Source organism: Diceros bicornis, chromosome 1 (genome assembly GCF_020826845.1).
Source record: "Diceros bicornis minor isolate mBicDic1 chromosome 1, mDicBic1.mat.cur, whole genome shotgun sequence".
NCBI lineage: Eukaryota > Metazoa > Chordata > Mammalia > Perissodactyla > Rhinocerotidae > Diceros > Diceros bicornis.
The window spans coordinates 89,765,442-89,779,384 of NC_080740.1; the positions used below are offsets into that span (position 1 = coordinate 89,765,442).

Genomic DNA, 13,943 nt, shown 5'->3' on the forward strand with positions numbered 1-13,943 from the left:
CAAAGAAAAAGGTTCTATGTCTTGTACTTCTAACTTTTCTGTAACTCTGATTATTTCTAAGTAAAAATTTTTTAGCTTTATAATCAGACAAGTTGTCAAAGAAACAGATGAATCAATTCAGAATAGGACTAGCATTGGGCTGTGTAATTAATCTCTTAAAAGAGCTGCCGTACGCATTTGCTCTGTGAAATAGAGGACTTCGAAATAGAATTCCAATGTAATGTGATTACTTCATATCTCAGAGTCATCCTGGGGAGAGCTGGGGGATATTTGATTTCATAGGGGAGTGTGTCTGTCTGTCTGTCTTTGTCTTTTTCTCACTGCCCTTCTTTTTATGTATGACATCTGCAGGTAATCCACGACTTCTTATTCTCCTTGAAAGAAAGCCCTGAAAAGTTTCAGATTGAAGCCAACTTTCCCCGGCGGGTGCTGCCCTGCATCCCTTCAGAGGAGTGGCCCAACCCCCCAACGCTGCAAGAGGCAGGACTCAGCCACACAGAAGTTCTCTTTGTTCAGGACCTAACAGACGAATGACACTTTTTCTTCCTCTCCCCTCCCACCCCATCCCTAAAAGAAATGGAAAAAACAAACAAACAAAAAAAAAAGCAAGAGAAATTCATGTTATTATTATTATAATACAATATTTTTTTTAAAAGACTGCTGCATCCTAAGGAAGGATCAGAAACCATGCTGCCTGCAGGAGTCACCACCTGTGTGTGTGCACGAGGTTGGCAGTGAACGTTCCCGCTGGCAGGCCCGCCGTTTCGTACTGCCTCTGCACCACGCACCTTCCGGCGAGAGGAGACTCTTCACCTCCAACCCAGCCGCTGTCCCAACCGGGGAAGGGGACATTCCCACTAGCTCTCATTCATTCTTGCTTTTATGGAAAATAAAAGTGAAAAAACCTCCATCAACCAGCTACTGCAGGATCTCCTGAGGACTTGCTTCTCCTCGGGAGAAGAGAGGGAAGGGAAGGCACAGAGCAGAGATGTTCCTTGAACTTCCCACAATTTATGAATAACTTTTAAATATTTTCTGTTACTTTGTAATGACCAAAGGAATGAGGCTGACATAGGTGTATTTTTTTTCTTAACTTTATTTTATTTGATAAAGAGCCAATTCTTAAACCCATGAGTTCATACCCTGGGCTCCTTAGCCCACAAGAGTGTAATAAAGGTGCCCTGGGCTGGTTTGTGCTTATTTCTGCCATTGTCCCTCTCACGTTCCCAGAGAGGTCGTTCTTTTTGGTCCAACTCTTGCTGTCCTTTCTTGCCACCTATGCATCCCACTTGGAGCAGTGGGAGGAAATCTGGGTTCATAGCCCCACAAAGACTGTATGTATAGATATGCCCATATGTGCAGTGTGAACTCCACATATACTCATGTGTACACACAACTGCAGCTCTTCCTTGGAATCTGTACCAGATTTTTTTAGGGGTCTGAACGGAAGGATAGCAGCTCTTCATTCCTCTTCTGACATATGCATGCTGTTCCTGCCCAGTCCTGAGCTTTCCTGAGTTGCCAAGCTTGGTGCCTTTCCACAGGACGAGCAGGGCCTGTGGTGGAACCAGCAGAACCAGGTGAGAGTGCCCTGCCTGTCTCAGTGGGAGTGTGGTGTTGGTGGTGGTGTTTTAGGACAGAACCAGAGGCCTTGAACGGAGCCAAGACAGAACTCTTCAGCCTGTGTAAACCATTGGAAGGCATATTCCAGTTTCTGATGTAGCAACCTACTGGAGGCAGTTTTTATCCTCCTCTCCATTGCTGTGTTGAAGTATAGGGTTTTTAACCTCTGGATGTCTTGTCTGTGGTTGGTTGTGGTAATGGGTACATGGGTCAGGCCGTGTATTAACAGATGCCCGTGTGAGCTGACAAGTATTCCAAAGTCTTCTATAGCTAGACTGGTGCAGACTTGCCTACTCACATTACTGTAGCTCTGAGGATGCTGCGAGGCCAGGGGCTTCCTATTCAAGAGCAAGCATAACTTGCTAGATTTGCAGTCTCCAAAGGTTTTCTGTCTTGCTTAGCTAAAACCTAAGGCCCACTCTTAGATAGCAGTGCATGGCTACTGTCCCCTGCAGCCCTCAGTGGTTGGGGTAAACACCAAGGGGCGGGCTGAGGAGCCTCACAGATGGCAGCTGGGGAGCCTGAGCATTTCCCCATGGCCTTGGTACAGGTGTCCGGAACACCATCTCTAGGAAAATTTAATTCTGCTCCTGGCTGCCTCTTCTTCTTCCGCTTGGTTTCCTGCTGTCCCAAGGCCAGGTGAGTGGGAAATCGCAGACTGTTGCCATAAAATGTGTCTGGACTGAACCCCAGGCTAAACCATGTTCTCCACTCCACCTTATGTGAAGTCTGCTTCCTGCTGACAACCACGCAGAGAGGAATTTTTCCAGTTAGCTCAGATCCTCCCTCCGTGTCTGGAATTCACAGCTGTTTTCCTGGTAGGACACAGGAGGGTAGTAGGGCCCTGCGCTAGGCTGAGTGTACTAAGTGTCTTGCCCACACCTCTTTGGGAAGTTGTACATTTTTTTCCTTAATAATTCAATCTGCATCTTGTACAATGTGCACCTTATGCCTCTTGCCTTTTGATAACTTGTTGTGTGAAGGTCAGATGCCAGAATATTGAGAAAAAGTCTCCTTATGTCGGTACAACTCTTGGGATGGCCTACCCATTTACTTGAGGTTTCAAGAGGCTTCGCCTGAAGCACATGCTGCTTCCTAGTCCATGTTGAAACAGCCTTGCTTTACTCAGACCCCCTTCCTGTCTCCTTGCTGACCCTAGAGCTGCTGCCTAGGTGCCGTCTCCTTTCCTCCTCCATGAAAGATGCACGTTTTGTCACTTAATGCCAGTACAATCTTTCTGTTACTCCCAAGGACCTCTGGGAACTTGATGGACCTGCAAGGGAGAAAATACTGAGAAGCCAGTGATCTGCAAGCATTTGCTCTTGTTTCCATATCACCTCTGGGTTATTTCAGCTGTTGTGTCCAAATGGCAAGTCATCTGAACGAGAACACTTGTTTCAAGTTCCGTTCCGCACTCCCGAGACTGAAGTTGTAGATGCAGCTGAATAACCCTGGGAAATGACCAAGCAAAGACACCCTGTTGGAGTCAGTTGTGTTTCTGCAGCCTCAGTGGGGCCCTTCTGGTCTTTTCTTCTACTCTGCAGAATTTCCTGTGACAATTATTTCTTTCTCCCTGCTTGCTTCCACCATGATGTTTGGATAAGAGATGGCCAGAGGAGAATATTTAGCTCTTAAAGAAAAAAACTAAAACTAAAATGAACCTAGAATCTTCAACAGAGCAGTTATAATGAAAATTGCTAATGGTGCCAAGGCCAAGGAAAGAGTTTCAGAAAATGACTGTGGGAGGAGTGATAACCCCTAGAATGCAAAATCAGGGGAGTGTTATCTGGTGCTTGAACAAGGAGCTCTGCTTCGCAACTGGTTTTCTTAGGACTTGTGAGGAACGCAGCAACAGGGAATCCATCCACAAGGCATGCAGTGCCCCGACTTTTACTGCACCTGAATAGTTACGTGATAATTTACTGAAAAAATCTAGTGTACTTTAAATTTTTTTCATAAAAGTTTACATTGTATTGTAGGTTAACATTAAATGTTTTATAACAAAAATTTCTTAAAAGGTTGTGGGTCTTTCTGTTGAGGAGAGATGTAGTAGATATTTTTCTATGTGTGAAGGAAAACATTGGGGGAGGGAACAGGGTATCACATTGCTGAGAAGCAAGGAGTTAAATAGATCTTCTATAGTGTATTCCTGTGACAAAATGGCAGCTTAGGCCGGGTCGGGTAGTAGGAAGGGCAGGCAAGTCTGGGTACTTAACTGGCTCTCTGGTTTGTCAGCTGTGACCTCAGGTTTTTCAACTTCCCCAAGCCTTAGTTTCCCCAACTGTAAATGAAGTTAAGACCATCCGCATCCCCATAGGTTTGTAGATTAAAGCAAATCAGTGTAGATAAAGCGCCCGAGCAGAGGTGTCATTAAATGTATGTTCGCTTTCTCCACAGGAGTGTATTTTGAAGGAATATTTTCTTGCAGTTAACAACTGTCAGTCTCTTAAGGATGTCATTTCTCCTGCTGGAACAGACACATGTCCTTGCAAATGAGTGGCTAGAGAAGGGTCACTTTGGCTCTAACAGATTCTGGACTATTGGAACTCCCCTCCTAGGGTATTTTTGCTCTTATTTTCATTTCTGCAAAGAAATTTAAGCCTCAGTTCTTTGCCTTTCTCTTCCCCACTGTCTGTCCTTGCACAAAAAACTCATTTCTGTGAGTTACTGATTCCTGTCACCTTCAGAGTCTGCCCTATTGCTTACCCAAAGATGTTGGGCCTTCATGTTTGTTTTTTTTTTTTTGGTGAGGGAGATCGGCCCTGAGCTAACATCTGCCAATCCTCCTCTTTTTGCCGAGGAAGGCTGGCCCTGGGCTAACATCCATGCCCATCTTCCTCCACTTTATATGGGACACCGCCACAGCATGGCTTGCCAAGCAGTGCGTCGGTCCACGCCTAGGATCCGAACCGGCGAACCCTAAGCTGCCACAGCGGAGCACGCACACACAACTGCTTGTGCCACTGGGCCAGCCCCATGGCCTTCATATTTTTTTTTTTTTTTTGTGAGGAAGATCAGCCCTGAGCTAACATCTGTGCTAATCCTCTTTTTGCTGAGGAAGACCGGCTCTGAGCTAACATCTATTGCCAATCCTCCTCCTTTTTTTCCCCTAAGCCCCAGTAGATAGTTGTACGTCATAGTTGCACATCCTTCTAGCTGCTGTATGTGGGACGCGGCCTCAGCATGGCCGGAGAAGCAGTGCGTCGGTGCGCGGCCAGGATCCGAACCCCGGCCACCAGTAGCGGAGCGCGCGCACTTAACCGCTAAGCCGTGGGGCCGGCCCCCTTCATTTTTTTAATGTACATCTTAAGTGTAAAGTAGAATGTCGTCTCAATCTAGTGAGTACAAGAAGAGTTTATTCACCTTAAAGGGGCGAGAATCCACTAAAAATGAACACTTCATGATTGTAAAGTTTACACATAAAGATTTTGCCATCAATTAACGGAGTCAAGGAAGATTCAAACTCTGATGCCAGATACACCTGGTTTCAGAGCTTGGCTGTGGCCATGATTTCTGCCAAGTGACAACTCTCTAGGCTTCAGTTTCATCATCTGTAAAGTGGGGCCGATTGTAGCGATAGATGTTGGGTAATAGTAGCTTCTACTGCTGTTGTCAAAACAGATGGTGGTTTGCCCACTGCTAACAGTTTACCCTCAGTGTGGGTGAAGGGAGGAGAGAGAAGGGGAGGGTAAGCTGAGGCTTTGCTTATGGGCAGGTGGTACCCGACTCTCGACGCGCCTCCAGTGTTGCAGTTGAAATACCATGTGTCCTTGTACCCTAATGTCACCACGAGCCCCCAGTCCCTTCCTCACGCCTGTGAGCTCAGCTAGCAGTGCTGAGCCTCTCCCCCTCTCACAGCCCTACCCCTCCCCTCTCCTGCTGTCCATCTTCCTCACTCTCAGAACCCCCAGATTTCTTCCCCTTAAGCTGAAACCTGGTTTCTCCTTGAAGACACCACTTAAAAAAACCCTTAAGCAGTCGCTGCTCATTGTCCTTTGACTCTTGGCACCAGGAAGCAGTATCTGTACTTGTCTTCTGCCACTTTGATGCACGGTCCTCCAGGACAGGGCTGCTGAAGCCCATGCTATCTGCCTGGACTACTTTATCCTGTTCTGGTCGCTACTGGCCACACCCCAGATGTTGGCAACTGAGATTTTCCTCTCCACCAGCAACTTGGATGACTCGAACATCTGCACGTGTGGATTCCCTAAGATTCTGGTCCCACTGCTCCTGATTGGACTCATGTGGCCCTGAGGATGGTGGAAAGAGGCTTTGGAGTCAAGTCTGGATTTGAAACTCTTCGGCTTGCTGACTCGGGCAAGTTTCCCCATCTATAAACATCCTTGCAAAGTTCAGGTGCCCTTTACATGAGCCGGTATCTGGCAAGTGCCTGGCGTTGGGTAGCTGGATGCTTAGTACATATTTGCTTCCTTCCCCCCTCCCCCCCCCCCACCGCCGTGCTGGGCTTTGCGCTTTGACCTTGGCCTTCGCCTGGAACTGCTTCACCCTCAGGACCTCAGAACCAGTCCCTCTCTGAGCACAGCCTTTTTTGCTCCAACGTCACTGTCCCTACTCTGCCCTCAAAGCCTTTCTGTCCCTCTGCGCTCATCTCAGTTCCTACTAGAATTGTCTTGGCTTCATGCCCCTCTCCAATACAAGCCAGTATCACTGTCACAATTCCTGAAGTAAACTCAGCCGGTTAACTTCTCTCCTCTTGCTCTTCAGCTGCATCCCAGCATGTATCACAGTGACCCTGGGAGCCCTCGGGGTTGGCACCCACACCTTTGCTCCAGCTCTAGCACACTCCCCCTGCCTTTCTACCTCGTGAGCACTGCTCCACTCTGTCCTCCTTTCTCGAGTCCAAGCCCACCTGCATCCTCCTCACTCAGCCCGTTACTGCAACAGCCTACTTCCTCAGACGATGGAGGTCTTGTCACAGAACTTCATCTTCTTTTTTCTCCCCAAACCCGTCCTGTGATATCACCTGCTTCCTCTTTCCCTTCTGTTGTGTGGGTGTATTTTCTTTTAAAAGAGATATGATTTACACACAGTAAAATGCCCAAATCTTAAATCCACAGCTTGATAAAATTTTACGTGTACACCAAAACCAAGATGCAAAATATTTCGTCATCGCGGAAAGTTCCCTTATGTGTCTTCCCAGTCAACAGCCCTCAGAGATAACCACTATTCTGACTTCTTTCACCATAGATGTTTTGCCTGGTCTTAAACTTCATATAATGGACTCACCGTGTGTGTGTGATTTTATAAATTGTTTTCCTGATCCAAGTATAATTCCTATTCAGGATAGGAAAATTTAGGAAGTGCAAAGAAACAAAAAAAAATGTGTAATACCACACTGTCCAGAGATGTCCATTAATATTCTTTTTTATTTTTTTTAGTTTTTATTTATTTATTTTTTTCCCCCAAAGCTCCAGTAGATAGTTGTATGTCATAGTTGCACAGCCTTCCAGTTGCTGTATGTGGAACGCGGCCTCAGCATGGCCGGAGAAGCGGTGCCTCGGTGCACGCCCGGGATCCGAACCCCAGGCTGCCAGCAGCGGAGCGCACGCACTTAACCACTAAGCCACGGGGCCGGCCCCATTGATATTCTCATGTATATCTTCCCAGGCTTTTCATTGCATATAAAAACATTTTTTCCTACAGAAATGGGGTAATATTGTAAATACTGTATTATCTCTATTTCACACATTCTATATTTCTTTTTTACACATTTTTCTTTTGTAATTACTGAATGATGTACCATAAATTCATCAAACTCTTCTTGTGACATTTAGGTTGTTAAACTTCGATTTGTTTTTCTTGATAGCAGATTGATAAACATCCCTGTAGCTAAGTGTGCACATCCATTCTATTTTCTCAGGGGGGAAAAAAAACCCTAAAAGTGAAGTCACTGAGTCAAAAAGGAATGGAAATTTTCACTTTTTAAAATGTTTGTGTTATCTCCAAATTGTAGTCCAGAAAAGTTAATTATACTCCTACCTGCAGTGCGTGCTCAGTCTCCCATCTGTGACGCCATCGCCAGAACCTTTACAATAACTGTCCCCTTTCAACTGCTTGGATCTCTGTCTTCCATCAAAAAATGTTTGGCGTCTCCCGCCTTACAAAATCTTAATCTTTACCCAAGAAGTTACCTCCCTGTCTCCCTCCCTGCCCCGATAGTTTGCACAACCAGCCTCCACTTCCTTCTTAACCTCCTGTTGATGGTACCTTCATCACTTATGGTCGCCTGTGACCTCTTAATTACCATTTTCATTGGCCTCTTACAAGACATTTCCGAGTGTAGAAGTTCCCCAGCTGGTACCTGACACAGTGAGGGTCCCCATGTTTCTGTTCCCACAGGGTGGGGGGTCAGATTATGTGAATGAGGTTAAGGAATCCCCCATTTGATCCTGAGGTCCATTGAGGGGCTTTAAGCGAGGGAGACACATCAGATTTGGGCTTTAGAAAGCTATTCTGTCACCATGGGGCGACTGGGTGGGAGGGGGCAAGACAGCAGGCAAGACTAAGGTGACATGCTAGAGTCGGATTAGGAGTGGCATGGGGATGGAGAGAAGCTAATGCTGGACATGAGCACCGTTTAGAAGGCACGACGACCAAGACTTGGAGGCTGATTAGATATGGAGGTGAAGGAGAGGGAAAGATTGAGGATGACAGCCAGGTTTCTGACAACTGGCTTTAGGAATAAAGACAGTCACCAGTGACTGACAGGTGATTTATCAGTGGAGTATGACGTCAGAAGTAATGAATGGGAGGTGACGTGGAAAGACTGAATATAGGCAGGTCTCACAAAATTTGTCAGTGAAGGGTATGGGGGAAGTAGGACAAGCCAGACAGGAGCCGAGATGTAGGAAGGGCCATTAATTTGTTTTAAGGTAAGAGAGACTTCATTACGTTTAAATGCTAAAAGCGATGATGTTTTAGAGAAAGAGGTGAAGGTGCATAGAGGAAGATGTCACTGAGTGGCGGCAGGGGCTGGCCTCAGGAGGAAGGATGGGAGCAGAAGGCAGTGCATTTGTAGGTTTGAGGGCCGAAGTTGAGGGTGTCCCCATGTGACGGCGTCTGTTCTCTCTGTCAGGTTGGGAGGAAGTGACAGGGTCAGAGGTCTACAGGAGATTTGAAATAGCTGTTGTAGAGAGCAGGAGAGAGTGTAGGGAGACTTAGAAGGCTTTCTGGGCAAACTGAGGGCCCGGGTGAGATTGAGGCCAGAATACGCGGTGGGAGTAGGCATGAAAAGTCAGCCACTTGTCACCGGTCTGCCTTCCTCACTGCTGTCAATTTCTTTCTGAAAGCAGAGGTCACATGCGGGCATTCAAAGCTCTCAGCACCCTCTTTGTCAGAAGAGAAAGTTCAGCTTCCCAGCCTGAAAGTTGAGGGCTTCAGCTCGGGGCCCAAGCAGAACTTCACAGCTTCGGTTCCTGTCCTCCGCAGGGTCACGCTAATGAGCCGCACACATCTCCTGCTTGTTCCCCAGACACACCACGCACTCTCCTACCTACAGCTAGACTGAGACAGCTCATACTCAAGAGAAGTGGTTTAAAGGAGATGCTGTCAATTTTTCAAACTCCTGTGATTGCCAGCAAGGCAAGGGCCTAGATCACATGATTCGGGACTCCCAGAGTCACATTTATAAGACTCTGCTTTAATTCTGGCTTCATTATGAGCCAGGAACTGGCATAACTGGCATGGGTACCCATTTAGACATGTAGAAACTGCACACACCTGGATATTCTCACACTCACACAGCTCTTGCATTTGGGGCCCATATCAGAGGTCTTTAGTTGCAAGCAACAAACAGGAAACCCACTCTAGCTAATTTAAGGCAAAAACGGATGTGCTAGAAGACTGTGGGGTAGGTCCCAGAACTGAAAGCCAGGCCTCAGAAACGGTGGGGTCCGGGTTTCAGAAAGAGTGGGTTGTGGGCAGGAGGTGGTCAGAAGTAGAGGGCACCTTTGGGATGGAGAAATATAACTGGCAAGCATAATTTGGTTTCTGTGCTTGGCTGCCCCCCATACAAGGCAGAGCCTTTTCTATTTAAAAATGGAAGAAAAGTATAAAAAAGAAAATACCGTTATTCACATTCCCACCAACCAAAATGATTAACATTAATATTTTGGCATATTTGCTTCCGGCTTTTTTTCTCTGGATGGACTTTGGTTAAAATAATATAAAATTTTTATACATTTACTAAAATAAATCCATTCACGCTCAGCAGATGTGGCTAATTTCTGGCTGAGCTGGGCTCCTGTTCCAGCCCCCCAGGGACCTGCCATTGTGTTGAGCACGACCGGCAGGGAGCCCTCTGTTGTGAAGAGGGCTTTCCCAGCATGATCCTCTCTGTCAGACTTTATCTGAGGTCAAAATGACAGCCAAGGCCCACGGCTTGTCCCAGCTTGTCAGAACTGTGGAGGCCAGGGACGGGGGACAAAAGGAGTCATCATCATACAAAAAATAATTGGAAATGGGACAGATAAGTTAATTTTGCACTTATCTGAGAGGGCAGGGCCTGCGTAAGGTCACCTGGGCCGTGGGACTGGCGTCAACCTCCCACACGCTTTCCCTCCCAGCAGCTCACTCATTTGCTCACTTATTCAGTCATCTATTCAGAACATGCTCACTGTTGCCTGTAGTGTCCTTGCCCTTTCACCAGAGTCTGGGGACATGGTGAATGTGATGGTGCTCGGTCTAGTGAAGCAGAGACATGGGCGACCAGCAGGGCTGATCATCACAGGTGAGACGTGGAAAGGAGCCACCCCATGGTGTGCTGTGGGGTCCAGAGGAGGAGGGTGGCCTGCTCTGGCTTGAGGGAGGGGCCTGGGGAAGCTCACTTGAGGAGGGCAAATCCCAGCCGGGCTTTGGAGAAGGAACGTGCTTACCTGGAGGAGAGAAGTCCAGGCATTTGTGAGGCAATGTGGTGTGAGGCAAGAGCAAAGGGTTGAGGGGCAGATGGCACTTCCCCTCTCTGGGCCTCAGGCCTCAGCTTCCTCAGCGGGAACTGTGATGAAGGTAGTAACAGTTTTATAGTCAAGAAAACAGAAGAAGGATCCCATGAGAGAAGTTGGCAGCATGGTGGGCACTCACGAAATGTGAGCGGTCTTCTAAGCAGAGGAAACAGCGTGCACACACAGGGGTGGAACAGGGCATGTTGGGGAAACCATGGGAACCTGAGGGTGGCCAGCAGGGAGGATGGAGAAGGGGGTGCTGACAGGAGCGGGGCTAGATTGGGATACTTGCTCTGCCACTGCCTCCATCCCCTCCCACAGGGAAGCCAGAGAAGACAGGGAGAGGAGGGCAAGAGACGTGTGGAAACTCATTTTTTTTTACATCGTCCATCTTCCTCTGAAATGACAAAGGAGGTTTATATTCAGGGCTGAATTCAGTCTGACTTCAGTCTCCCCATTCCAAAAAAAGGAAAAGAAAAAATAAACCACTCCTTCTGTGGCTGCCAGCTCCCCAAGAATCCCTACAAGGGACAGAAGCCTTCCACTTGCTGTTGCGTCCAGGAAGTTGTAGGTTGCCTGGAGGGCGTGCCTGGAGCCTGGAGGGGGAAGAAGAGACTGAAGGGAGGTCTCCATTAGGGCTTTTCGAAAGTGGCTTCTCTGACCTGGAGAATGCAGGAGTGGAGACTACAAAGCTATCCTGATTCTCCCATTTTCTACCTGGGCCTAGACTGGGGCATCTCTGAGCCTCTGTTCTTCCAAATGGAAGCCGAAAATAATAAATACCTCAGGATGTTGAGGAGCAAATGAAACACTGTGGTTTCTAAGGTCCCCTGGGACCTAGCCCCTGCCCTCCTCTCCAACGTCACCTCTCCAACGTCACCCGTGCTCCTGCCCAAACTCATGCTTGCCTCTGGGCCTTTGCAAATTCTGTTCCCTCTCTCTAGGATGCTTTCTCCTGACTCACTAATCTCCATGTCACATCCTCTGAGACCATCCCTATGTCAGGATGCCCCGCCCCTGTATTTTCCTTCATGTCCCCTGTTATAATTTGAAATTATTGTTTACTTGTATATTGTCTGTCTCTCCTGGAATGCTAGCTTCTTGGAGGCAGGAAGTTTGTCTCAGTCACTGGAGTTTCCCAGGCCTAGAACAGCACCTGGCTTTGGACAGAAGCACTCTGCCAATTTTGCTGAATGAATTTATTTAGCACAAACAACATGCCAAGACCCCACCAGGCCCTGAGAACCCAGTGGCAATTAAATTGCCCTTCTAGAGAACTCTGCAAGTTCTTCCTGTCAGTGTAAAGGCTGAGCTCAAAGGACATTGAGGGAAAAGCAGTGAGACAGTCCAGTCCGGGAGCTCTAGGCTCCTCTCTCCAAGGGCAACTTGTGGTGTGTACCCCTCGGAAAGATGTTGCCTGTTATACCAACCATTACTAAAATAAAGACACCCATCACTGCCAATTCATTCATTCTTCAAAAAATGGCCCCTATGGGCCAGGCACTGTTGTCGTTGCTGGCAGGCAGAGCTTCCGATAGGAAGGAGGTAAGCAGAATGACCTCCTACCCCCACCACTGCCACACCTTAAAATAAGAGAACTGCAGCCCAAAGATGATTGGATTTTAATCTGATTCATAATGTCGGGTCTTTATCCAATTTCCCGCAGACTTTTTTTTTTTTAACTTTTTATTTTGAAATAAATATAGATTTATAGAAAGTTGCAAAAATATTACAAAAAGGTCTTAGGAACCCTTAGTTTCCCTCAATGATAATATCTTGTATAAAAGCAGAAAATTGACATTGGCACAATCCACAGATTTCACCAGTTTTACATGCACCCATTTGTGTGTGTGTGTAGTTCTGTCAATTTCATCAAGTGTAAATTTGTGCAACCACACCCTACTCAAGATACAGAACACTTCCATCATCACAAAGATCTTCCTCCTGCTACCCCTTTATGGACACACCCCCACTTGTTGCCTATCCCTAACCCCTGGCAACCACTAATCTATTCTCCATCTCTCTAATGTTGTTATTTTGATAATGTTATATAAATGGAATTATATGTTACCTTGGTGATTGGCTTTTTTCATTCAGCATAATTCCCTTGAGATCCATACAAGTCATTGTATGTATCAATAATTCATTCCTTTTTATTGCTAAGTAGTATTCCATGATATGGATGGAGCACAATTTGTTTAACCATTTACTCATTGAAGAACATTTGGGTTGTTCCCAGTTTGGGGCTATTATGAATAAAGCAGCTGTGAACATTTGTGCATATGTTTTTGTGTGGACTCATTTTCATTTTTCTGGAATGCCCAGAAGTACAATTGCTGGGTCATGTAGTAAGTGTATGTGTAGTTTTATAAGAAACTGCTGGGCTGTTGCCATGTGAAGCTGAGCAAAGAGGCCAAGCAGAGGCTGCAGTAGCTCTTCAAGAGCAGCCAATCCGCTGGGCTTTGTTCTTCTCATGGTTTATCTGGGATTTAAGAGGCATGCAGATCCTGGAATGCCTGATCCAACCATTCTGAGCTTACTTTGGGGATAAGGGACTATTTGGTCTTTGGATTTGGAAGCAATCAATGGACAGGAACAACATGGAAGGTGTGTGCTACGGCTGGGATAAGAGATGGGACGTCGTTCAGATGTTCACCAGTTGGATGGTACAAGGCTCTTACTACACAGATGCATGTATGGCAAAGTGGAACCTCTACTGACTTTTTTTTTTTTTTTGTGCTGAGGAAGATTCGCCCTGAGCTAACATCTGTGCCAATCTTCCTCTATTTTGTATGTGGGGTGCCACCACAGCATGGCTGCTGACAAGTGGTGTAGGTCTGTGCCTGGGAACCAAGCCCGGGCCACTGAAGCAGAGCACAGCAAACTTAACCACTAGGCCACAGGGCCTGCCCCTCTGCTGACTTATTTTTGTTTTTGTGAGGATAATTGGCCCTGAGCTAACATCAGTGCCCATCTTCCTCTATTTTGTATATGGGATGCCACCACAGCATGGCCTGATGAGCGGTGCGTAGGTCCATGCCCAGGATCTGAACCTGCAAACCCCGGGCCGCCGAAATGGAGCATGCCAACTTAATCACTATGCCACCGGGCCAGCCCCCTGACTTATTTTTTATAGACTGTCTATCCCTCTGCCAATACCACACTGTCTTGATAAAGGCAGCTCTAGAGTAAGTCTTAAAATTGGGCAGAGCAATTTTTCTCACTTTATTCTTGTTCTTCAAAATTGTCTTAACTACTCTAGTTTCTTTGCCTTTTCAAATGAATTTTAAAATAAGCATGTATATATCTCAAAAAAAACTTTGCTGGAATTTTGATAGAATTGCATTAAACCTACAGATC

At 46.7% G+C, this 13,943-nt stretch overlaps 2 protein-coding genes across 3 annotated transcripts in view; both read left to right on the top strand.

The window, feature by feature from the left end:
- FAF2 (Fas associated factor family member 2) overlaps positions 1 to 1,200 on the top strand; it is a 69,720-nt gene extending 68,520 nt beyond the window's left edge. For both annotated transcript variants that reach the window (XM_058546342.1, XM_058546348.1), the window contains exon 11: positions 352 to 1,200. In XM_058546342.1, the coding sequence (XP_058402325.1) occupies positions 352 to 534 (183 nt within the window). In that variant the 3' untranslated portion in view covers positions 535 to 1,200. The remainder of the gene's footprint in view (positions 1 to 351) is intronic.
- Positions 1,201 to 12,074: 10,874 nt separating this feature from the next.
- LOC131412147 (mitochondrial import receptor subunit TOM7 homolog) lies at positions 12,075 to 13,295 on the top strand. The gene is given in 3 exon segments (XM_058551708.1): positions 12,075 to 12,128; positions 12,984 to 13,039; positions 13,041 to 13,295. Coding segments are annotated over 3 exon segments (204 nt in total). The 3' UTR covers positions 13,135 to 13,295.
- Positions 13,296 to 13,943: the final 648 nt, after the last annotated feature.